Source organism: Plecotus auritus (genome assembly GCF_963455305.1).
Source record: "Plecotus auritus genome assembly, chromosome: 8".
Lineage (NCBI taxonomy): Eukaryota > Metazoa > Chordata > Mammalia > Chiroptera > Vespertilionidae > Plecotus > Plecotus auritus.
Window position 1 is genome coordinate 51,719,164 of NC_137782.1, and position 27,089 is coordinate 51,746,252.

At 38.0% G+C, this 27,089-nt stretch overlaps 1 protein-coding gene across 1 annotated transcript; it reads left to right on the forward strand.

The window, feature by feature from the left end:
• Positions 1–1,205: 1,205 nt before the first annotated feature.
• On the forward strand, positions 1,206–26,358 carry VPS4B (vacuolar protein sorting 4 homolog B). Its single transcript, XM_080684751.1, has 11 exons — positions 1,206–1,632; positions 6,242–6,353; positions 8,395–8,551; positions 13,041–13,108; positions 16,263–16,382; positions 19,213–19,369; positions 19,743–19,891; positions 20,385–20,466; positions 21,975–22,194; positions 22,948–23,088; positions 24,557–26,358. Exons 1-11 carry the CDS (start codon positions 1,606–1,608, stop codon positions 24,656–24,658), a joined length of 1,335 nt encoding a protein of 444 aa, XP_080540877.1. The 5' UTR covers positions 1,206–1,605; the 3' UTR covers positions 24,659–26,358.
• The last annotated feature ends 731 nt before the right edge of the window (positions 26,359–27,089 follow it).

Sequence of the window (27,089 nt, forward strand, 5' to 3'; positions counted from 1 at the left end):
AAGGAGATAGAAAAGGAATATAGAATGTTATACAAGTGAGATTTCTAAATTAGGTAGTTGACATTATCAAATATTAAGGGGGAGGAGAGTGCTTTAATTACTTAGGAGATGGCAGATGATTGGAAAGAATTGGGGAGTGAGTGGGAAATAAAATGAAGTAATTAGACATTTATTCCCTTTCCTTTGAGCTTATGCCCTCAAGGTTCTTCTGACTGGTCTAATAACCAAATAGATATGAGGCCTATTAGCAAGAGAAAATAACCAAATTTAATACATACATACGTATGGGAACCCTGCATACATGAGAGAATCAGAGACAACTCCCCCCCCCCCCACCCCCCATGCACCGAGGTTCAGAGATAGAAAGGGAACATGGATATACATGACATTCAGAGCTAGGGATGAGGCGCTTCAATGGGAAGAACAGCAGATATTTAGTAAAAAGAAGTTTTCCCTGCCTTATAGATAGGTCAAAAGATGTTATCTCTAATAGTTGCTTATTATGGGCCAGGCCGCTAATCCAGCTTCCTCCAAATAGTTAAGGGAAGGGCACAGGTTTTTCTTGAGCCTGCGACTAAAGTTGCCTTTAACTCAATCTTCACACCACAGAGACACATCTTTGGGTGACTTGTTCTGAACCCCCACACTTAACTATGAAAGAAGAAAAAGAGGATTAGGACTGCAAACAATAGCCCCTCACTTATGTGATCTCATACAAAGCACTTAACCTCTCAACCTATTAAACTTGGTATGTAAACACACATGATCTTAATGCAGGTTCCTGAGGGCAGTGACCATACCTATACTAATGACCTCAAGGCCTCTGGAGCCATGGCAATAGCCATTTGAAAAATGCTTGCTGGATGATGTGAAGTGTGAGCAATAACACGCACTCGGATCTTAATGCTCGCCAGTCACTGCGCTCTGCGCCGTATTGAGCAGGACTAGCATTCTTCACAACCCCGAGGTAGGCACTACAGTCAGCCCCAGTTTACCCAGGAGGCGACAGACTAAATGAGGCAGGTAAGGGAACCAAAGTCCACAACCGGTGGGTCTTGGAGCAGGACGGCATTTTCCAACTCAAAAGCTGCAGAGAGACAGAGCATGCTCCATGATGTGGAGTGAAAGGAGCCAGAGTCAGTAACCCATCTTAACTATAAGACTTCCGGAAAAGAAGAAAAAGGAATTGTCCCTGCCAGGTCCCTAGGACGGAGCCGTAGTGCGACCGCGCCCAGCCTGACTTGCGTCAAACCTCGGCAGGTTCCCGGGAAGCCTCTGCTAGTCTCGCGATGCCCCAGGCTAAGGAGAGACCTGGATGACTGAGAACTGAGTAGTGCGCGATCTGATGACGAAAGCGGAAGTTCTGGGGCCAGAGGTGGGACAAGAGCCCGGAGGGGCTCCGGATTGCGGAAGTTTTGTGAGGAGGGTAGGGGGCTCTTGGAGTTCCGTGTGGTTTCGGAACAAATTCCAGAAGGAAGACCGCTGCTAGGGGTCCGAGAGTCCCCAACCTGTTCTCGTTTGGGGCTACTCCAGGCGCAACTCGACGTCGCCGCTCTTGGTCCTGTGCCCTCGTTCTTCCCCAGGGAACCGCCTCGGATCTCCGCCATGGCATCCACCTCGAGCAACCTCCAGGTATTACTGTTTTCCCACCCCCCTGGAGGGCTGGAGGCGCGGGGCGGGGGCCGGAGGGCGGGGAAGAGGGAGGAGGAGGGCGGTGTCCAGCCGCAGGTCGGGGAGTCCGGTGCTTTCCGCTCGCTTCCGGGGTCTCCCACTGGCTTTTGAGACTCTTGACTTACGTTGAGACTTTTTCCTTCAAACCAGCCGCATTTGAACCGAACTGGGCAGCGCTGTGAGCAGGCGCTTCAATCTGTGTCAGAGAGAGTGGAAAGCACGAAATGTTTGTAAAGCACTGCTCTGGACCAGTTGAAAGTAAGGTGGTCCGTAGTTGGCGCTTAGTTCCTCAGGCTGGTACAGCAGAGCCCTTCCATTCGAGCTGTCAAGTGAATAGAAACGTGAGAACAGTCTTGGACTCCGAAGAATCCGTGGGTTCATTGAGTATATGCGTTTGTGTGCACTCTTCTATGGCTCCCAGAATGTAGTGTATAAGATCAGGAGATGTTTTTTCATTACGTGTGGCTCCACTTCCCCACTCCACCGCAGTGAGCATGGTATTTTGTACACCAATCAAGGAATCCTAAAATTTTAGACTTAATCGTTAGACCTCTGTGGAGCGGACATTGAGAAAGTTCTGAAAGTGTCTCCCATCCTCAGAATGGATCTGGGGCTTCAGTATGTGACTTGGCCTCGAGCACTTGGGTTTTCTTGTTTGCAGTAGGAATCTATGGGTGCCCTGCACTGGCTCCTGTAGGGTGGCAAGTGCGGAAGCAGGCTGACCACCGAGGAGACTGGGCACTAGTATTGACAAATGTGATAGTGGATTTAACCAGGGCGGAAGCTAGGAAGATGGTCAGTTTGTATCCTAAAAGAATTACTAGCACTCCCAAACCACAGCAAGACACAGTTAAATGCTAACAGAAACAAGGGTGAAGTGGGGCATTCAGCAGGGAAAATTATCATCCTTGATTAAAGGTTTAACATGTGTTATCAGTACAGTAGCAACATGTGGCTGTTTAAATTTTGCTTAAAGGAAATTTAAAACTCACTCCTCAAGCACACTAACCGAAAGTGCGCATAAGTCGTGGCCAGTGGTTCCTATATTGGATGGTGTAGATACATGTCCATCATGAGAGAAGGGTTGGTTTAAAGTCAGGGTACTGTATTTGGAGATAGATTATTAAATACTGGTTGTAAGCATTTTACTTTAACAAAGGTCAGTGTAGTGCCTAAAAGAGGGCTGGCCTCGAATGAGGGGACTGCGTGGTGAGTGGCACAGTGAGTAAAAATAATATGACAAGAAAATTACAGCCAGAATAAGAAAGAACTTATTTCTGCACATGGCTTAGCCACTGAGCCTTCCTGATACATTTTTATATGACCAGGCACATAACCCACCAGGTGACCACATGCTACAACTCTGAGACCTTTATATTTTGCCTAGTTTACCAAACTTTCGAAAATTTAGCTTTAAGTTCAGGCTAGTTGAGATGTGAAACAAGTAACTTCTACTTTTGTCAACTCGAAAGCATATGACTTCTGTTCTTCCCTGCTGCTACAACACGGGTGCATGACGCCCCAATGAATCTCTCTTCTCCCATTTACAGCTTTCATTCTTTTTCTGCAGTCTGCTTGAAAATACAATATTCATACATGTGATTGGTTTGGGGGTTGTTTGAATAATTTTTTCTTATCTGAGTTATATGCTTACTTTTAATATGGTATAATCATGACCATATTTTTTTCCCCCCTTCAGGCTCTTATTTCTGTTGCATACAGTTTTATGACCTAAATTAATCCAGTTGGGATATTTAAATAAACCATGCTTGTTTTTTACTTGTATGTATATTTTTAAAAATTAAAGGTAGTTTCTTAAAGAAAATTTTACTTTGACGTAATTATAAATTCACATGCAGTTGTGAAGAAATAATACAGAGATCCTGTGTACTCTTTATCCCTTTGCCTCACATGGTGGCATCTTGTAAAATTGTAGTACAGTATCACAACCAGGATGGGCACACTGATCCATTCCACCAATCCTGTTCAGATTTCCCCACTTTCACTTGTACTAGTGTGTATTTGAGTGTGTGTAGGGTTCTGTCAGGGGTAGGTTCAGGTATCCATCACTACCATCATGATATAGAATAGTTCTATCCATAGGGATCCCTCCTGACCTTTTATAACCACAGTGACCTAACTCCCCCTGCACTCCCCCCTACCCCCCATTCCCTACCATCTCTGTATCAGTAGTTTCTTTTTGGCACTGAGTAATACTCCATGGAAGGGATGTACCACAATTTATCATGCAATCGTTGACGGACATCTGGTACATTCATGTACAAGTTTCTGCGTGAACATAGGTCTTGGTTTCTCTGGAATAAATGCCCAGTAGTGCAGTTGCTGGTTCATATGGTAGTTGCATGTTTATATTTGTAACAAACCAGTTTCCCAGAGTGGTTGTATCATTTTACATCCTACCTGTAGTATATGAGTGGTCAATTTTTCTGTATCCTCACCACTATTTGATATTGTCACTGTTTTTTATTTTAGCCATTCTGATAGATGTGTAGTGACATCTCATTGTGGTTTTAATTTGCATTTCCCTAATGGCTAATGATGTTGAACATCTTTTCATGTGCTTATATTTGTATATCCTCTTTGGTGAAATGTCTCTTCATGTCTTTAGCCCATTTTCTCCTTAGATTCTTTTTATAACTGTTGAGTTTTGCAAGTTCTTTATATATTCCACCTCCTGTTTCATAGGTCAGTGCTCAACCGTTGAGCCACGCTGGTTGGGTCCAAATACTACTCTTTTGCTGGGCATGCGGTTTACAAATATCTCTCCCAGTCTATAGCTTGTCCTTTTAACAGAACCTCTTACAGACCAAAACTTTTTAAGTTTGATGAAAAAATATGTTTTTTCCTTTTATATATTGTGCTTTTTGGAATCAAGTCTAAGAACTAAGATTTTATAATTTTATATTTTATATTTAAGTCCATAGTCCATTTTGAGTTAATTTGTATACAAAGTGTGGGGTTTAGGTTGAAGTTCAAGTTCTCTCTTTGCTTATGGATATCCAGTTACTCTTATACCATTTATTGAAAATTCTATTTTTCTGCCATTTACTTGCTTTTGCATTGTCATTCAGTTGGACGTAATTTATTTTGGGGAATTTTTTTTAACAAAAAGTACTTCAAAAGTAGTCTGTGTGCATTATGGAAGTTTTTAGAAGATGTGGAAGTAGAAAATGAAAAAATTAAAGTCTTATCAAAGATAAGTTCTGTTAAATTTCCTCCCCATCCTTTTCCTGTGCTTTTTTTTTTTTACCTGTTGTTTCAAATAGTTGAACTTGTGCTACGCGTAAAAATTGTTTCTTTCCAAAAACTTTAATTATAAATATACTAGAGGCCCAGTGCACAAAATTTGTGCATGGAGGGGTGGGGGGGGGTCCCCTCAGCCCAGCCTTCACCCTCTCCAATCCGGGACCCCTCAGGGAATGTCCGACTGCAGGATCGGGCCTAAACCGGTAGTTGGACATCCCTCTCATAATCCGGGACCACTGGCTCCTAACTGCTCGCCTGCCTGCCTGCCTGATCACACCTAACTGCCCCCCCTGCTGGCCTGGTCACCCCCAACTGCCCCCCCCCCCCCGCAGATGTAGTCGCTCCCAACTGCCCCCCCCCCCCGCGGCCTGGTCGCCCCTTACTGAACCCCCTCCTGGAGTGGTTGCTCCGAACTGCCCCCCCCCCCCACCAGCCTGGTCACCCCTTACTGCACCCCCTCCCGGCGTGGTTGCCCCCAACTGCCCCCCCCCTCTACCAACCTGGTCGCTCCTCAGTGTCCCCCCCCCACCGGTCTGGTCACCCCCAACTGCCCCTCCTGCAGGCCTAGTAGCCCCAGGCAGCCTGCTGCTCAGTCGTTTGGTCGTCCCTCACTAACCCCCCTGTCAGCCTGGTCACCCCACACAGCCTGCTGCTCGGTCGTTTGGTGGCCCCTCACTAACCCCCCTGCCAGCCTGGTTGCCCCACACAGCCTGCTGCTCGGTCGTTTGGTCGTCCCTCGCTAACCCCCCTGCCGGCCTCGTCGCCCCACACAGCCTGTTCGGTCGTCCATTCGGTTGTTTCGGATGCGATGGTCGCTTAGCCTTTTATATATATAGACTTCATGTTACTACAAATGTTTTGGGCCTAAGCCAGCAGTCAGACATCCCTCTCGCAATCTGGGGCCCCTTGCTCCTTACCACTCACCTGCAGCGGAGGCAGGAGAGGCTCCCGCCACCCTCTCTGTGCTCTCCAGCTGTGAGCCTGGCTTCTGGGTGAGTGGTGCTCCCCCTGTGGGAGCACACTGACCACTAGGGGACAGCTCCTCCGTTGAGCGTCTGCCCCCTGGTGGTCAGTGTGCGTCATAGTGACCAATCGTTCGGCTGGTCATTCTACTGTTCGGTCAATTTGCATATTAGGGTTTTATTATATAGGATGTTATTGTGATTTAGAAAAACATGGATTTGTTTTAAGGTTGTATTTTTAAAAAACGACTTTCCATATGATTATTTACTTCAAACTTACACTTATGCTTTGATTTTGATGGTTTGATTTTGATGGTATGATTTTGCTTCTCCTCAAACAGAAAGCAATAGATCTTGCTAGCAAAGCAGCCCAGGAAGACAAGGCTGGGAACTATGAGGAAGCCCTTCAACTCTATCAACATGCTGTCCAGTATTTTCTCCACGTAGTTAAATGTAAGATCATAGTTTGTTTCTTTATTTAAAAACACCAAAAGAAATTTTTATTTAATCTGTTTCATTTATGAATATTGCAATACAATGCCAGAAAATTCTAAACTATCAATTTGCATATTTATAAATACATATGAAATATATATAATATCAATTTGCAAATATAAATATATCCCATTAGCTTTCTAGCATCTAGACAGGTTTTGGGTACTCAGCTAATAAATCTGCACGACTATTATAGTTGTTACTTTGCATACCTGAACATATAATCAGTAGAAATAAGTTTTTATTTTATTGTACCCAACTTATGTAATCTGAACCTTCTCATCTTCTAAGCATCTCTTTGAAAATACTGTTTTAAAAAAGGTTGGGAACCTTTTTTTTCCCCATGTATTTTTTGAATATTGGATGTTCCCCATGTGTTAGGCACTGTTCCAGGCATGGGGATCCCAAAGTGATGGAAAAATGGGAAAAATCTCCTGCCTTCATGTATCTTAAGTCTAACGCTAAACATGGGTGAAATAAGATGTTAGAAAAGACGTCTTTCTGGTAAACTTTAAGTTTTTTCTAAATAAAAAATTTTAGCAGTTGGATAATTTAGCATTTTCTTTTGAGTTTCTCATTTAACTTTTGAGATTTTTCTGTCAAATTAAAGTGAAACTAAGAATGAATTGTAACATGCAAAATGTGGGGCTAATCCTATGCACTGCGTATATTGCTGAAGTCTACTTTTCAGGTAGCTCTCACAGAGGCCTGCCCATATGTAGTAAAATTACTGTATTGGTGGCACACATAATATATGGGATTTCTATCACTGTTTATACTCTGAAATAAAGCTTATGTAGACATTAATTGAAATTGTTAATGTTGCTTTATATCTATTTGTCTTACTGGTTTTGTATGAGATAAGCAGCTTTCAACTATCTATATAAAATGTAAGGGAAGAGAATAGAATATTAAATAATTTCTTACTATCCAATCTTACCAAATAATAGAGAAACATGTAAATTGACCATACCTCCGCTATGCCCACAGCCAATCAGAGTATACAAATTAACCCAACAAAGATGGCGGTTAATTTGCATACATACCTGGGTCCTGGGAACCTCCTTGGCACCCAGGTCACTCCCAGCCAGCCATCAGAGGGCCAGGGGCTTTAGGCTTGGGAAGGGGCTTTAGGATTGGGCCTAAAATGGCAGTCAGACATCCCGCAAGGGTTCCCCAATTGGAGAGGGTGCAGGCTGAGTTGAGGGAATCCCCCCTCCGTGCATGAATTTCGTGCACCAGGCCTCTAGTATTAAAATATCCTAGTGCCTTGCTCAGATCTATTTCTGACTCAAACCTACTGTTGGCCTCTGAACTTGCTGAGAAGGAATAATAAAGATTGACAATCCTTGGTTAGGATGAGCTAAAGATAATCTTCCTCCCGAAAAATGGATTTTCCTTGTTTAAAAGTATGTCTAAGGTCCTGAAAAGTGTTGCAGTGGTTAGAGCAGGGGTGGGCAAACTTTTTGACTCAAGGGCCACAATGGGTTCTTAAACTGGACCAGAGGGCCGGAACAAAAGCATGGATGGAGTGTTTGTGTGAACTAATATAAATTCAAAGTAAAGGAGTGCAGGGGAGAGCAAGAGAACCCTCCGCTCTTTCGGCTCCGCGGGCCGGATAGAACAGCCGAACGGGCCGGATCCGGCCCGCGGGCCGTAGTTTGCCCACGGCTGGGTTAGAGCATTGGCCCATGGACCAAAGGGTCTCACATTTGATTGCCAGTCAAGGCCATGTAACTGGGTTGCAGGTTTGAGGCGCATGCGGGAGGCAACCAATCAATGTATCTCACCTCGATGTTTTGTCTCTTCTTCCCTCTCTCCCTCCCACTTCCTCCTTCTCTCCCATCCACTCTCTTGTGTGGCATCTCTCTAAAATATTCAACGGAAAAAATATCCCCGGGTGAAGATTAACCAACACAAAAAAAAAAGTATATCTAAGAGCTTAAAAATATCTGGATAGAATATTAATGGAAAAATCTCTCTCATTTTCCTTTAATAGATGAAGCACAGGGTGATAAAGCCAAGCAAAGTATCAGGGCAAAGTGTACAGAATATCTTGATAGAGCAGAAAAACTAAAGGAATACCTGAAAAAGAAAGAGAAAAAACCACAGAAGCCGGTGAAAGAAGGGCAACCAAGTCCAGCTGATGAGAAGGGGTATGCATTTTTTTCTTTTATTTATTTATTTTTTGTGACCAGACATTACATAATTTAATATGTGATCATCCCAATAAATCCCGCACCCATCCAGCACCATGCCTAGTTATTACAAATTACTGACTATATTCCCTATGCTGTACTTTATATCCCCATGACTATTCTGTAACAACCAATTTGTACTTCTTAATCCCTTCATCTTTTTTCAACTAACCCTCCTCCCATCTGGCAACCAACAAAAAGTTCTCTGTATCTATGTTTTCTGTTCTGCTTGTTCATTTTGTTTGTAGATTTGATTGTTGATAGATATCTACTTACTGCCATTTTATTGTTTATATTTTTTTATCTTAAACATTTCACATAATACTGGTTTGGTAGTGATGAACTCCTTTAGCTTTTTCTTGTCTGGAAAGCTCTTTATCTTTCTATTCTAAATGATAGCTTTTAGGGGTAGAGTAATCTAGGTTGTAGGTCATTGCTTTTTACTGTTTTGGATATTTCTTGCAACTCCTTCTGGCCTGCAAAGTTTCTGTTGAGAAATCTACTGACAGTCTTATGGGAGCTCCCTTGTAGGTAACTAACTGGTTTTCTCTTGTTGCTTTTAAGATTCTCTGTTTGTCTTTAACCTTTTGCATTTTAATTAAAGTGTGTATTAGTGTGGGCCTCTTTGGGTTCATCTTGTTTGGGACTCTCTGCGCTTCCTGGGATTGTATATCTGTTTTGAGAAGGGGTGTGTATTCTAGAGTGTTAGATTTTATTGTATCAATTAAAAGAGAAAATTAAATTGTATTTGTGAAATAAATTTCTTTCATTTAAACTAGGTGTTGGCAAACAATGGCTCATGGGCCAAATCTGACCTGCAGACTGTTTTTGTAAATAAAATTTTATTGGAGCAGAGCCTTAGCCATCCATTTACCTATTGTCTATGGCTGTTTTTGTGGTGTACCAACAAGATTGAATAATTGCAACAGAAACTGACCCACAAAACCTAAAATATTTACTGTCTGGTCCTTTACAGAGGAAGTTTCCCAACCCCTTGGGGGACAATATACCTCAACTGACCCTCCACGACCACTTGGTAGTGGTAGGAAAAAACATTTGTAGGAATGGTACTCAGTTCTTTACCCTCTGGCCATTATATAACATTGAAGTTTGAAATTATAGGAATGATCTGTGAATTAAATTTTTGATTAGTAGTAGTATTGACTCTTAGTACTATCCACATGGACAAAAAGAAAAATGACTCCAATAATATGAATAATTTTTTGGATATCTTATGTGAATTTTTTTTATATGAATTTGCTTTATATTTGCTTTTATTTTGTCATTGTGAAGAAATCAACACAGCATTACTTATTAACATCTAAACCAGTGGTTCCCAACATTGGGCACACGCCCCACAGAGGGGCAATTTGATTTTTAAGAGGGACAATTCAAGAATGAGTTATTAACAATAATTTTTTTGCATTTTTTATGGTTCTAGGCACCTCATATACAGTATATAAATATATATTGTGACATATTTATGCATTTCAGTTTTCTATTATGAAACAGAAACTTTATTTGCTGTTTTTTCATGTCACTTCATATTATTATTTTTTTAAATAATTCCTTAGTGATTTCTTCCTCAGTACTTCATCTGTCCTTTCGTTCTTTTATTTTTCTCTTTCATGGATGCCATGTTCTTTGGAAACTTGTTTAGACCAAGTTAAAATGGCCTTTTAGGTTTCCTCCATGTGAATAGGAATTCACTTTTTGAATAAGAATTATATGTCACAGGGTGGGCATCAGGATTTTAGAGATGCTTAGGTGGGGCATGGCCAAAAAATGGTTGGGAACCACTTATCTAAACTCAATTTTGGAATGTCTTCCCAGGTGGAAGATAAATCGTTAACAGATGCAAAGTTTGTTATTCAGTATGTTTGTGCCAAGTTCTGTGCTGAGCAGTGGGAACATACTCTATGCAGGTCCTCTGACCATTCTGTTCATTGGTGCCGGAAGTGGTTCTAGATGACAACACACTCTTAAGAAGATGAGATTCTGGGGTGGGGTTATTTGGGTTTGAAGGCAGAGGTTCTGGTTAGCTTTAGAGGATACAATACTCGTGGTTCATGGAATGCAGTGGCACAAGCTACTTAGCCAGTCCCCTGTGGTCACCAGGAATGGAGATCTTTGAAGGCAGTGTTTTGGGAGACTGGGGGCTACTACCATAGGCCAATTTGAAGGACATGAGCAATATGAGAACTAGAGTTAACTAGCTGCTCCAAACTACGTGGGAGATTTTGAAGAAAATTATAAGCCTTATATTTTCTGTTCAAGACATGGTCAGGGAACCAGGGATTTTTTGTGACACTGAAGAATATTTTACCTTCTGCAGCTAATAGCATTGACATACAAAAATCAGACGCCAACTGATCTTGTGGATTACTGAATTCCTACAGACATTCAACTTCACCAGGTTTCTTATATAAAAGTAGGGCATTTATTGGAAGACTGAGTCTTCAAACTTGAAGTGAAACTATTGTGAGGAATTCAGTTAACTTTGAGAGCCTGAACCTCCAACTCTCCCTGAAACTCCCTTGCCAGCAAAAATGCCCTTTCCTCCTTGAGAGTTGAAGCTCTTCTGGTCTTACTTAATGCTATAATGCACTCTGCTGAGATGGCTACCTAGCAAAGGGATGCCAGTTCTGAATTGAACTGCAGGACCTACTTTGGCTAATTTAAGTAAAGGGGATTTATTAAGTGTATTACCTTACAGAATCTGGGGGCCAGAGAATCCAGCTTGGGTTCCATATTGCTAGAAGAAATGCCCAGCTCCACCAGGTTCGTTCTGGCAGAGACCCACTGCTGCCAACTCCCCCACCAAGCACTTCTGATGCCAGGGAATGGGGTATAGCTCCCTCAGCAAAGCCAATGCTTTCACCCACAGGCATGCCCTTACATGCAGACCCCATCTCAGTTGCTTGCTTCCTTCTTGGAGAAACTTTGGTCTTATGTGGAGCCCTAGCTGAAAGGGAGCCTAGGAAGGGCAATGTTTATCAGTTTAGTCTTTATTGTACCAAGAATGCATGGTAGCCAAAACCGGTTTGGCTCAGTGGAAGAGCGTCAGCCTGCGGACTGAAAGGTCCCAGGTTCGATTCCGGTCAAGGGCATGTAACTTGGTTGCTGGCACATCCCCAGTAGGGGGTGTGCAAGAGGCAGCTGATCGATGTTTCTCTCTCATCGATGTTTCTGACTATCTATCACTCTTCCTTCCTCTCTGTAAAAAATCAATAAAAAAATAAAATAAAATAAAATAAAGAATGCATGGTAGAAGGAGGTTGGCCTGAGTGTCAAGTGAATCACTTTGCAGTCTCTACCTTGCTCATAGACCCACCATCCTGTGAAAAACAAGGCATTCCTATTTTGGAATAAAACCTGTCAGATGTTTTATCTGCCTTTATATCTTATATTTGAAAAATTACGTAATGTTCTATATTTTGCTTTATTACTTTTTCACTCAACCTTTCAATAAACCATTTCTACATTTTTATCAGGATTGCAATGTATTCTATCATATGCTAATCCCTATAACTAATTGAACATACATTATTCTTTTTCCCCTGTTGTGAACAGTGTGGGCATGATTAATCTTGTAGTCAAATCCTTGAACTCATCTAAGTTATTTCCTCAGAATAAATTCGTTGTTATGAAATATCTGGGTTGATCTTCTTGTTCCTTGGGCTCAGTTCATTTTCATCAGAAGCTTCATTTATTCTTTGGAAGCCCTAGACCAGTGGTTCTCAACCTTTCTAATGCCACGACCCTTTAATACAGTTCCTCATGTTGTGGTGACCCCCAACCATAGTGGTCTAGCAGGGTCGCCTAAGACCATCGGAAAACCCAGATATTTACATTACGATTCATAACAGTAGCAAAATTACAGTTATGAAGTAGCAACGAAAATAATTTTATGGTTGGGGTCACCACAACATGAGGAACTGTATTAAAGGGTCGCGGCATTAGAAAGGTTGAGAACCACTGCCCTAGACTAAGGGTTATAGACCTTTGTGCCTTAAATAATGAATATTGTTTTTTTTTCCTCCTAGTTATGTCTTGTTCTAATATATAGTTTGCCTGGTTCTGGTGTTTTCATTGTTGTTGTTTACAGCTCTTCTGTAATTCATCTTAAATCTTTTGTGGGATGAGGTATGGGGTATGCATTTATGAATTAGCACATATATTGGTGTGTCATGGGAACTTGGAGCTAATTCCTGATTTCATTCTGGTCTTTTTGCCCCTTTCCTGTTCATGATTCCATATTGATGGATAATATTCCTGCTTAATAATTTGCTTAATATATTCTTAAAAGTAATGAAATAAGCATAACTTTTTATGTGAATGTCTCATTTTGCCACTTACAATATTTCAAGCTAATCTTTCCTTCATTTTTGCCTTATTTTTGATAGCAAGGAGTGATCATTTGAATATATTAAATTCTTTTTATTAGGAATGACAGTGATGGGGAAGGAGAATCAGATGATCCTGAAGCAAAGAAACTACAGAATCAACTTCAAGGTTGCTTTAGATTTCATTTTTAAATTTACTATCTTATTTTTAAAAACTCAATAGTGAATTGTCTGTTTGAATTGCTTCCCCCCTTGTATTTAAATAGGTTCAAGAATTGGCTTTGTTTTCTAGTGGTCACATGCTGGTTGTCATAGGATTTTCTCCTTAGGGTCTCTAATGGGTTGGGTTTTTTTCCCGTGAAGTAAAAATGTTGTTAAAAAGCCTGACAGTGGGCTTATTTAGCTCTTTTATTTTGTCTTATTTTTCCCCTGTTAGGGAAGGTAACATTTAGACTAATAACACACTACCAAATCTGAGGTTATCAAAATAACCTGTCAGGAACAGAATGAATTAGTACTTACACCTGGCTTTTATTGTTATTGCTATAGCTTATTTATTGATGATTTATTTCATGTTTCCAACCTGCTCATGTTTCCTCATCTGCCTTTTTTATTCTATTTCAGCACTGCCCTTTATATTTCTCTCTTTCCACTTTTTACCTTCCACACAGAAGAAAACTCTTTCATTCTCCTCGACTATAGTGGCATGATGGAAGGAGCATAAATTTTGGCTCCACTCAGATTTGGATTCCATCCCAGGTCGGCCACTTAAATCTTGAGCAAGTTCCCTAATATCTCAGAGTCTGAGTCCCAGCTCTAAAATAGAAATTAATAATATTTTTGTTTCAGGGCTAGTAAAAGATTTCTGACAATGTAAAAACTGCTTACTATTATAGTTAACAAACTCAATAAGTGGTAGCTCTGTATATAGTGATCTATATAATTGCTGGCTTCTTTAGTTATTGAGATTGGATTGTTTTTTAATATGTTAACTATGCTTTTTCAGGTTGAATTTTATGTATTTTGTTCATTTGAATCTTGCCAAATAGAATGCATAACTGGGACAGATTTCCATGATATAGGCTCACTTTGGTTCGTGAATGATGAATAGTCTCTTCATTTTGTAATATCTGTCTCGTCTCGCCAACTCCACTGGGAGGTATAGGAGGATACTATAAGGGCAATACCTTAAAAACACTACAGTTAGTGAGGACATTTTATATTCCTAGAACTTCAATGGTGGATGTAGTCCAAGGACAGAACTAAGTTTCCACTGCCTGAGGCAATGGGGACACACACTTTGCACTCAGTAAGTTTGGTTGAGCAACCCAGTGGTCCTGTGCCGAGTGTCCTTATTTCAGTTGTAAGGCAAAAAGCTTTCTTCTATCTATTCTGTGCAGTAAATATTAAACAACAAATTGTATAATAAGTAGTACAATGAAAGACTGGATAAATTTATATAATTGGAAACAGTCAAATTATTTGACATTTTTTAATCCTCACCTGAGGATATTTTTCCATTGATTTTTTTAAAAAATATTTTTATTGATTACAGATGGGAAGGAGAGGGGGAGAGAGAGAGAGAGAGAGATAGAAACATCAGCGATGAGACAGAATCATTGATCGGCTGCCTCCTGCACGCCCCTACTGAGGATCGAGCCCACAACCCAGGCACGTGCCCTTGACCGGAACCGAACCAGGGACCCTTCAGTCCGCAGGCCAGCGCTCCATCCACTGAGCCAAACCAGCTAGGGCTTTCCATTGATTTTTACAGAGAATGGAAGAGAGAGGGAAAGACAGAGAGAAATATTGATGGAGAGAAACATATCAATTAGTTGCTTCTACACAAGCCCCGACCCAGGGTGCAGGCCTGGGAGGAACCTGCAACTGAGGTACATGCCCTTGACTGGAATCAAACCCAGGACCCTTTGGTCCAGAGGCTGACACTCTATCCACTGAGTCAAACTGGGTATGGCTGACCTTTATTTTCTAATAATCCTTTCCCCTTTTTCATTTTACAAACCATTAAGCAGTGTCTAGTAATTAATATTACTTTTATTTAAGTAATCTTTTATCACTAAACATTCCAAAGTCCCCTTTAAACTTTAAGAAAATAATGTATTAGATTAAATGTGAAGATTGATTACGGCATGTTTAGAATATTCATAGCAAAAAACTTTAGTTGACGAGGTTTGCTTACTTATAAAGTAAATTTACTTTTGTTAACTAACACAAATCCTATCTGATGATGTAAATTATTTCCTTATGTAGGGTTACTAAACTGAATGGAACATAGAAAAGAAAAAGTGAATTGGCTTTCTCAATTCATATTTAGTCTGAACTTTTAGAGTGCAAAAAGTGTTTATGGTTTTATTTAATTTTAATCTATAGTTAACGATTTTCATAATTTAGGCAAGTTTCAGAGAATAACTACTCTTAGAATAATAGGTGATATTTCCTAATGAGAAGAAATAACCCATAAAACCAATTTCATAGGTAGCAGTAGATTGTGTAAGTGGTAGTGTTCTGTCATACAATTACACATCATCTTGGAACAAACTGCTTAGTGGTTTGTAGTTGAGCAATTTCTATATACAGTACTGGAAATTAGAAAAGCTTTTGATGAAAGATAAACTAGAAAGTTTTGGCAATAGTTATATTAAAAGACTTTTCTTATGACAGTTGCTATAGCTTTTGAATATATGGTTTTTGAATGGTTTGGCTTCTGTTTAGCAAATCTCGGGGTACTATTGCAAATCTACAAGAGTACATTTTCTCTCTTGCCTCCATTATCCCCTTCTCTTATTTCCTTCCCCTTCCCATCCCTTCTATCCATCTATCCATCTATCTGTCTGTCTTCAGTTAAATTTGTTAAGTGTATTTTCTTTCTGTGGTTAAAGGAGAGTATTAGATCACTTTTTGGGGTGTTTGGTTAAGAGGAGAAATAGTAAATCAACCCCCATTGAATGAGCACTTTCAATACTCCTGAGTTTGTGCTGTAATGTAATGTTTGGTGCTTTTCCAAGTACTCTAATAGTTACTATGTCATTTGACTCTTAACACCAACCTGTCCGAGTACCTTGGGCAGACGTAGTATTTTTACTTCACAATGAGGAAGCAGTCATAGGAAAGTGACTTATTCCAGGTTCCTGACTGCTCCCTACTCCCAACTAGTTCCTCATCACACTCTTTCAAAAAGGTTTTTAATACATCAATTTTTTCCAGACAATTTTATAATACATTTATTTAACATTATTTCATGTTGTCATCTAAATTTGATGAAATAGTCCTCCTTAATTTAAAGATGATATCATTTTTTGTAGGTGCCATTATTATGGAGCGACCTAATGTGAAATGGAGTGATGTTGCTGGTCTTGAAGGAGCCAAAGAAGCACTTAAGGAGGCTGTGATATTGCCTATTAAATTTCCTCATCTTTTTACGGGTGAGATGGCTTTTCAATAATTTTTTTGGATGATTTTTCAAAACCACATTGATGACTGAAGTAGAGCATAGTGAATTCTTGTCACCATGTCATGATTTATTACCTTAAATAAATTCTAAGGCAGTGTTATGCTTTTATACAAAGATATTTATTTCATATACATACATATATGTTTAATATACATACTGCAAAACAATCTGAATGTCAGCCAGTAGGGCACAGTGTAAATCGCCAGCATGCAGTGGAACGCTGCAAACTCATCAAATAGAGTGAACATCTATATCTAATTAATGTTGGAAAATGTCCACGCATATTATAAAGATCAAAAAGCAAGTTATAAAATATGTGTAGTATGATTCCATGTTTGTTTAAATAAATGCATGTGTTAAGAAGTAGGTGTAGACAGAGTGATATAATAAGATGGATGATTTTTAGTTTTGGGTTTTTTTTTTACTTTCATCTGAAATGGTTTGTAATGGACATGTACTAGTTTTATAGGAGTATTTCCATTTTTTTAAAAAGAGAAGTAAGAATTATTTACCATTTTCAGATGAAGTGTGTATCCCCTAGCGGCGGAGGAGAATGTTGCTAACCTGCCACCTGGGTAAAATTGAAGTTACAGCTCCAGCAGTGATTGATTTGTCTGTGCCAGACCATTCCTTCTCATTGTCCTTTTCATGACTGCTAGCCTATGTTTGTGATTTGGCTATACCCATCATCTGACAGTGACACAGAGGTTTTTTTTCTTTTAAAAACAAGCTGGTTTATGTAGAGAGCAAATCTGTGGTGTTGGCCTCAAACTGAACAGGTCTGGACAGTGATGTCGTATAGAGCAGTGATGAAGAACAAAGAACACCTGTCCACCTGTTGTCCACCTAGCTCGAGGTATGACTTACAACCTGACTTCAGGAATATGAAACTAACAGTATAAAAGTTGGCATCATAATCCTATAAAGGTACAAGTACAGTTGAGTTGACTTCATTTTATATTACTTAGACCAGTGTTTCTCAAACATGAGTCATTTATGGGTCATCTTCATGAATTTTTTCATACATGTGTATCATTAGGTAAAAAATATTTTTCTTTAAATAGCTCACTTTTAGATCAGATCTTTATTTAAACACAGCATAAATATACAGAGACATGCAGAAACCCATAAGTGGTCAGCTTCATAAATTTATCACAGAGTAAATACACCTGCATAATCATCAACCGGATCAAAAAGTACTACCGGTAATCTGGAAGTCCCTCTGCCTCTTTGCTCCCCAGTGATAATCACTCTCAACTCTGAACACCATAGATTGTTTTGCCCACTTTTGAACTTTTAAATCATCTCACTTATTTTACTTAGTAACTTTATTTTAAAAGACTGCTTTGTGTTTACTACAAATGGAAAAATTAGTGTTTGTCTAATACACATTAAGAAGATAATCATTTAGCCTGGCCAATGTGGCTCAGTGGTTGAGTGTTGACCCATGAACCAAGAGATCACTGGTTCGATTCTCGGATAGGGCACATGCCCAGGTTGTAGGCTCGATCCCAGCAGGGGACGTGCAGGAGGCAACTGATTGATATTCCTCTCATTGATGTTTCTGTCTATCCCTCTCCCTTCCTCTCTCTCTCTAAAATAATCAATAAAAACATTTAAAAATATTTTTAAGATAATCATTTAAATAAAAAGTATTTGTATATCACCTAAAAGCATTTTAAATGCCACCAGTGGTATGTGTACCACATTTAAGGAACACTGACTTATAATTGCAGACATTTAAAATAGGAAAACAGAATTAAGTAACAGTTGAGGCTTTTGAAACAATAAACATAACAATATTTAGTTTTGCCAATGGTCATCTGTATATCATCTTTTTGCAGACACTATGTACCCATCCACAATTTGCTCTGAGCAATTTTTCAATGTATATTTGATATTTGATTTCCAGGTATAGCCTAGCCTGATTTATTTTAGGCAGCATTATAATTTCTCATTAGCAAAACTGAGATACAAAGAGTTGATTTGTTTACGTTTTATTTTAGGAAAACTAGGGTTTAAGGTAACGTCCCCTTATCATTGCCCAATTATTTGAATATGGGTATGTAACCTATAATAACCTGTGCTTCCTGGTGGGATTAGGAATTGAGCAGAATTTCACAAGGGGTCAACCAAATGTGTTAATTTCATTCCTCCAAAGGAATGAAAAAAAAGAAAATATTTCCAGCTACTTTTTCCCTGTGGATATAGTTTCTTCAACAATATTTTTTTTAATTGATTGATTTGAGAGAGAAAGAGACATCAATTTGTTGTCCACTTATTTATGCATTCATTGATTGATTCTTATATATCCCCTGACCTGGAATCGAACCCATAGCCTTGGCGTGTGGGGACAATGTTCTAACCAAGTGAACTACTTGGCCAGGGCTCTCTGACAATATTCTGATATCAAGCAGTGCACACAGTATTTGGTCAGAAGTGCCTTTTAACTGAGCTCTTTTTCCACACTAGACTGAGCCTGTGGAGGGCAAAGATTCTTTGGCATTCATAGTTCTCTATCTGCACATTGTGGTTTCTATGCATAGTGGTTGAATGAATGAGTGGGCAAGCAAATGAACTTCCTGTTAGAAGGATCATATTCATGTAAATTCACTTTTGACAAAGTGGTCTCTAAAAAGAGCAAATAAAATATATTTAAGATTTATCTATGATTTACTTTAAAATTTTTTTATTCTATTGATAGCTTTAAAGTGAAAACCTCCTCACAGCATGGATGATGTCTCTGGTAACTGAAATCAAGTCTTGAAATTCTCATGTTATATTTCTTACACAAATTTTAGGCAAGAGAACACCTTGGAGGGGAATCCTCTTATTTGGACCACCTGGAACAGGAAAGTCCTATTTAGCCAAAGCTGTAGCCACAGAAGCAAACAACTCAACATTCTTTTCAGTACATTCCTCCCACCTTGTTTCCAAGTGGTTAGGTGAAAGTGAAAAGTAAGTAAGAAATTGTTTTTTTAAATTTCTTCTTTACCTGCTAGTCACTATTTCACTCTATAAAATAATAAATTCTTACATCATTAATAGACATTCAGAGAATTGACATAATATAGGTATTCTTTTCTCTGTCAAATCAGTCCCTACTTTGGAATTTATTTCATAGGAGAAAGATAAACATATATGTATAGTTTAGTAAATTGTAAAGTGGATTATCCAAATGTAGCATTCTTGTTTTCTGGACCAAAACATGATTAGGCTTTTTAATTTATAGAGTTCCTATAATATTGTATATTGTTTTGTTTTCCTCTTTTCATTAAGCCATGTGTTGTCTACTATTTTCCAGAAACTGAAAGCTTTTATTTATTTTTAGGCTAGTTAAGAACTTATTCCAACTTGCCAGAGAGAATAAACCTTCCATTATCTTCATTGATGAAATCGATTCTCTGTGTGGTTCAAGAAGTGAAAATGAAAGCGAGGCTGCACGTAGAATTAAGACGGAGTTCCTAGTTCAAATGCAAGGTGGTGTCACTGATTTCTAAAATAGTTTCTATTTATTCTACAATCATTATTATAACAGTAATGTAAAATTCAAGCAGAATTTGTTCATTCTAACTGACTGTTTCATTATGCCTTGTTTCATTCTGTCTTTCATCCAGTTGTAATCATCTTGTGGGACTTGCTGGTATAAATAGTAAAGAGATCTATATATTCGCTTATACCAGAAGCAGTATCAGTAAAAGGAATATTTAGACTTCAAATGAAATCTCTCAAGAAATATTTTGAAAAGAATATTAATAGTATTTGTCCAGAGTCTAGGAGATTTGAGTCTTGGGGATATTTGCATCATATTTTAGTAATTTGATATTTGATTCAATATAGTTTTTTTCAGAGAGAGACTCTCAGGATGAGGTACTTTGATGTTAATGCATCACATTGTTAACTGGACAGAGAGATGAGTTTTAACGAACAGTGAAACGTCAAATTATTTAAAATATTGCCTATTTTGATGCAGGTGTTGGTGTGGACAATGAGGGAATTTTGGTTCTGGGAGCTACAAATATACCCTGGGTTCTGGATTCTGCCATTAGGCGAAGGTATGATGTGACAGTAAATATATCTAACTACAGAGGTAACAAGTGAATAAGAATTCCCATTCTGTCCAGTGAGGAATCATTCTGATAAGTTTGCAGAATCTTTTTTAATGTTCCCTAACCCTGTTACCTTGGGGAAAGGGAGGCAGGCATCTGTTTGTTTGCTTTATTTGTTTGCTATATTGAAGATACGAGATTTTCACATACTGGAATCTTTCACATTGGGAAAGATAATACCTAATATTTACCTTTAGTTTTGATTAAGGCACTGATGCTTCAAAAATTTACAAATATAGTTTGATATTCCAGTGAAGAACCTTCATATAAAACTTTAGCAAAATGACAATAATACAAGTTGAAGAATTATAACAGATATATTTTCAGTTAAAAAATATGTCTGTAATTTTTAAATTGCATATGAAACTTGAGCTGCAGGAAAGATATCTCTCTGACAATTTTTTACTGCTTCGTAATTCCCTGTTTCATTCATTTACTTTTACATGGTAAAAATTACCATTTTACTTTTTGCCACTCTTATCCCATCCACTTGATGGTTTCCCAGGGTGCTAGATCCTGGTACCAAGAAAGGAAATGTGCTGGTTATTTTTTTAAATATCTTTATTTTTTTGTTGTTAATCCTCATCCAGGGATATTTTTCCATTGACTATTAGGAAGAGTGGGAGAGAGAGGGAAAGGAATTCATGACGTGAAACATCGATGTGAGAGAAACACATCAACTGGTTGCCTCCTGCACGAGCCCCAACCAGGGCCCAGGCCAGGGAGGAGCATGAGAGAGAGAGAGAGAGAGAGAGAGAGAGAGAGAGAGAACTTTTAGATTCTTCTTATTGCCACAGAACATTATCTAAAGAAAAGAAAAAAACATCTTCACAGACCACTTAAACCTTTCCTCATTGCTTTCTTCCCATATCCAAATACTGAAATTCTAAGAAGGCAAGCAAAATTATTGTTAATAAAGCATGGTGTTTAATTATGATATAGTAGAATTATTTGTTCTGGATACCTGTTATAATAAAGTGGACATTTTGTGTGATAAATATGTCTATTCTAAAAGATTTTGAGTACGTTTCCAGTTTTGAATTTAGAGAATTATTTTGTCACCTCTTGTTTCATGTTGTTAATTATATTAATCTTTTGATCAGTCAGAGTATAATTCTATGGGAAACTGTAATCCTGGAGGACATGTCATGTCATGAATTCCAGGCATATAAACATTATGGCAAGATAACCCAAAAATCTTGTGAGAAAGACTAACCAATTCCAGTTGGTTCCCTGGCTATTCTGGTTTTATTTGTTTTGTGTTGTGGGCATTTTACCTTTGTTTAACCTAAATACATGTTTAACTCTAACACATATGGGCCCATTTAACTTATTCAGCTTAACTTTGCACAAATGAAAATATCTAAATATCTTGTTTCTTGAAAATATTCTAATTTTCAATTGAAATGAAATATACATAGTAATATTCTTAATGTAATGTTTTTCATTTTAAGATTTGAGAAACGAATTTATATTCCTCTGCCTGAGGCCCATGCCCGAGCTGCAATGTTTAAACTGCACTTGGGGACCACTCAGAACAGTCTAACAGAAACAGACTTCCGAGAGCTCGGGAAGAAAACCGAGGGTTACTCAGGGGCAGACATAAGTGTCATTGTGCGTGACGCACTTATGCAGCCTATTAGAAAAGTACAGTCGGCCACTCACTTTAAAAAGGTAAGGGATTTTTATCTGCCCTTCATAAGGTTTTAAATAAAACATCTTAACCAGCAATAACACTGTGTGTGTGTGTGTGTGTGTGTGTGTGTGTGTGTGTGTGTACATGTGTATGTTTTTTTTTTTATCTTAACTCATTTTCTCCCTGTGATCATTGTAAGAAATTTCAAAATACAGAAAAGCATCAAGAAAAACATAAAATCAAGCAAGATTTATCCCATCACCCAGAGATAATCACTTTTTATTGTATACTAGAGGCCCGGTGCATGAAATTCGTACACTCAGGGGGAGAGGTGCCTCAGCCCGGCCTGTGCCCTCTTGCAGTCCAGGCCCTCTTGCAGTCCGGGAGCCTTTGGAGAGCGGGAGCAGGCCTAAGCCAGCAGTCGGACATCCTTAGCGCTGCTGCGGAGTTGGGAGAGACTCAAACCACCGCCACTGTGCTCGCCAGCCATGAGCCCGGCTTCTGGCTGAGCAGTGCTCCCCCTGTGGGAGTGCCCTGACCACCAGGGGGAAGCTCCTGCATTGAGCATCTGCCCCCTGGTGGTCAGTGCATCATAGCGACCGGTCATTCTGCCGTTTGGTCAATTTGCATATTAGCCTTTTATTATATAGGATTATTCTATTTATTTTCAAAAGTAAATGTTTTAATGAAACATGAAATAATAGTATATTTTCAAAATTCCTGATAATGGCCTAAATCTAATATTTATTTAACTTATCCAAATAAATATTCTCAATTACTCTTTATTCCAGGTTCGAGGACCTTCCCGAGCTGATCCTAACAACATAGTGGATGATCTCTTAATGCCCTGTTCTCCTGGGGACCCTGGTGCCATTGAGATGACGTGGGTGGACGTCCCTGGGGATAAACTTTTGGAGCCAATTGTTTCCATGGTTTGACATTTTGTTTCATTTTTGGCAAAAATTTTAAACATTATACTTTGTAATTTGTCAACTGTAAAAATTTTCAGTTACGTAAGATTAGCTAGAAAATGTTAACATAATCAGGCATGTTTATTAAATATACTCTACTCACTTTAAAAGTTATAGAAAGTAACTTAAAAGAAGAAATAATCATCTTTAAAATGTTATCTTAGGCTTTGAGAAAAATCTTAATTATCAATGAATGAGCTATTTGTTAAAAAAACACAGGCTTCTGACCTTATAGGTCTTATAGTTGAGATATTATTACCAAAATGTTCATATATATTGCATAAATTATTGTCAAGCCTTAACTAAAAAGTAGAGCTGGTGAAAAAATTTTCCCTGAATCTCACATTTGGTAAAATATCCAGAAACCGTAATGTAGGAATCATAATATTCATAGTAGTGTTTTTCTATTTTATTTCTCAAGGCTTTATAGAAAGTTTAAATAGTGTAGTGCTAAAAAGAATTCTGAAATAATTTTATTTAAAAAATTACATTCCTATTTATATTGAAGGAGTTAAAATAATTCATAAAGCTTGATTTTGTAAGGCATATCATTTCTTAAGGAACTTACTATGATTGAAAAGGTTAATTTGTTATGTTTATGTTTTCTTCTCAATAAACACTCAGATTTTTAAATCTTTTGCTTCCATTATAGATATTCAAAGAGCTTTATGGTAGAATGAATAGTAACTTCCAGGAGAGAAACTTTTACATGATATGTAGACATAAATATAAAGATATATGTGAACATGTATATAAATATTTATGTGTGAGTGTGTGTGTGTGTGTACCCACATACCCATATTTGTGTTAATCATAATGCATATCTGAGAAGTTATTCATAAATCCTTTATTTCTTTCAATCCTTGATTTATTTATTAGTCCTGATTCTTTTGATCATTTTCATTCTTACAGGACACAAAGTGATAGCCTAGGACTTAATTTTTTAACAAATCTCTAATATTAGCCTATTTTCTTACCATTTTTATTTTAATTTTAAGTAATAGTTAATTCTGATTTATTGATTTTGATCAAATAGTATTCTGTTTCACATAAGTATAAGTGACTGAGACTATTTTTTTGAGTTGCACTTGGAAAACCCCCCTCTTGTTAAAGGGGGAAAAAAAAAAACAGTTAAGGCTAGAAGAGAGATGGAGGCATGTTTTTGAGGGTCTTGATCCTCAGGCTTAGAGGACTGACTATTTCTGATGGACAATGAGTAGCTATTGAAAGGTTGTGATTAGGATAAGGCAAGCAATTGAAAGTTTCTATGCAAAGGAATAACATGGTCAAAGCTGTACTTTAGAAGAATAAGAGTTTATTGTCAGTAGTTTATGGTATTCAGGTTTGACCTTAGTTGAAAGTCAGTAATTGTGATGATAAATCAGTGATTAAATCTATTGCTAATACTCCCCTCTCCTTTCCCTCACAGGGTGATATGTTACGATCACTGTCTAGCACAAAACCCACAGTCAATGAACATGACTTGCTGAAATTAAAGAAGTTTTCTGAAGATTTTGGCCAAGAAGGCTAAACCAAAGACATGAGGAAGATGTTTACCACGTGTGTTCTTTCTGTGGAGGAATTTTTGCCTTTCTTGGATGGCATTCAGGTTATTTCCAGTAAAACACTTTTACCACAGGGAAACATAGATCTCATTTTGCATTCCTCTACGTTTTATATGTATTTTTGCTCTGTTACCAATTAAATGCTCTTATTAACAAAAATTATAAAATGATGGGCTTTGAAGAAATGAGTGCTACATGAATGGCAAAAAAAAAAAAAAGAAAGAAATTACCCAGTAAAAAGAGGATTACAATAGCTTGAGATACAAATTTTTAAAATTGTTATGAGTGGTGGTCTTTGTAAAAAATTTATCTTTCTTTTTTACTAAAATGAAATGGGGCTTAGATCATATTTTATAAAAATTCTTAAACATCTTTTTCACATTGTAAATTTATTTACTTTATTAAAACTTAAAAATGATAGAATCTTTACTCTCAGGGATGGGTGATAAAACAGCAAAGAGACTGATTGGGCTTGAAAGATTTTGAATTGTGTTCTAGCCAAGGCTCATTAAATTTTTTTGATAGGTTGATGTTTTTCTTTGTGTAGATTTAAATAATTTCTTTTAAATCTGCAAGCTTTTTTTAAAAAATATGTTTTTATTGATTTCAGAGAGAGGAAGGGAAAGGGTGAGAGAGAGAGGAATATCAATGATGAGAATCATCTATTGGCTGCCTCCTGCACGCTGCCTACTGGGGATTGAGCCTGCAACTTGGGCATGTGCCCTGACTGGGAATCGAACCATGACTTCCAGGTTCGTGGGTCAATGCTCAACCACTGAACCACACTGGCGGGGCAAGCAAACTTTTATATTTAACTGAATAATACCTTTCACTGTGCATTCTCAAGAGACTTTCTAAATTAGGCATTGTCTTTGTCTTGAAGGAGAAAATTCTCTATTTCAATTGTGTCTTTTTGTAGCAAGATTGACCCAAACCAGTAGTAAATAAATATGTCCTTTTAAAATAATTCTGTCATAAAATACTGTTATGGGAACCAGTCCTAAAAGGAATGGCCTTCATTTGGATTATGGGAAGTGTGGAATGTTGGTGTGCCTGTGTACATACGTATATATAATTTTTTAATATAGGGTAGCAAGGATCTTTTACCTTTTTTAAGTTCAGGGAACAGTGTGTCCTGGCTCCACATATGTTGTCAGTGTGTGATGCTTCATGAAGCTTTAGAAATGATCTGATGTCTCATTCAATAATAAAATACAAACATGATCTATGTTATTTTAATATTTTCAAATAAAAAATCTGAGGGTGTGTATTGCCCACTTTAGCATCAACACTAAGTTGTGCCTTGTACATTTGCATTGGCTATACATGCAAAGGATTATTACGTTTAGCTAAAATGAGGTAGATTCCTTTATTACTATAAAGCTCTATCTTGCAAATACTATGGAATGACTTGTCTCTTAAAGTATATTTGCACATTTACATATTATGCTAAATGGTTGCCTTAGGATTTTCTGTACAGGTTGTTTTTGTTGATATTAAATGGAAATCATAGGCCTGAAACATGTTCTTATGTGAAGTAAATTGATATAACCTAGTATTGTCTGTATTCTGTGTACGCTTCTTTATTTTGGGGTCTTCTGTATAGGAGAAAATATTATACATTGATTAGATACAAAACATAATTTAAAATTATTACATCTGTTTGAGTTTCTGCTTTCCATTCTTTTGAGTCTACACCTAGGAGAACCGCTGGATCATGTGGTAATTCTGTGTTGAACTTTTGAGGATCCACCGAAGTGTTTTCCACAGTGACGGCACCAATTTACATCTCTACCAGGAAACACAAGGGTTCCAGTTTCCCCACATACCCACCAACTCTTGTTATTGCTCATTTTTGTTTCATTTTGTTTGTTTGTTTTTTATATTAGCCACCTTAATGGGTGTGATATATATTTGTCATTTTTTTAAATTAGGAAAAAATATAATCCAACAATGAGGGTAATAGTGGGGATGTAACCCCATTACCAACTTCTGCTATTCATTCAGTCATATTATGACAGCCTTTTACAATTTTGATGTTTTTCTCATCGTGGATTTTTTTGGCATTAATTTTAATTTTTTGAAAATATTTTTTATCTTAATTACTGAATTGTTTGGCCTCTCCTTAAACTTTGTGCCTGAGTAAGTGCCTCAATCCCTTCACCCTCGTCTCATCCTGCAGTATTTATAGATGAAAGCACAGTTGGAGTTACAAGAAATAAGGTCATGTTTACTTAGCTAGGGCTCTTTTTTGCTAAATCTATCAAATTAATTGCCACACATATTTTACTTTCCAGCCTTTGAGCAAAGAGCTCCTGCTGATGGGCAAGGCAGGGCTGGTTAGTACAAATAGCAACAAAGTCATCATTAGGGGTATCCTAAATGATTCTCGACTTA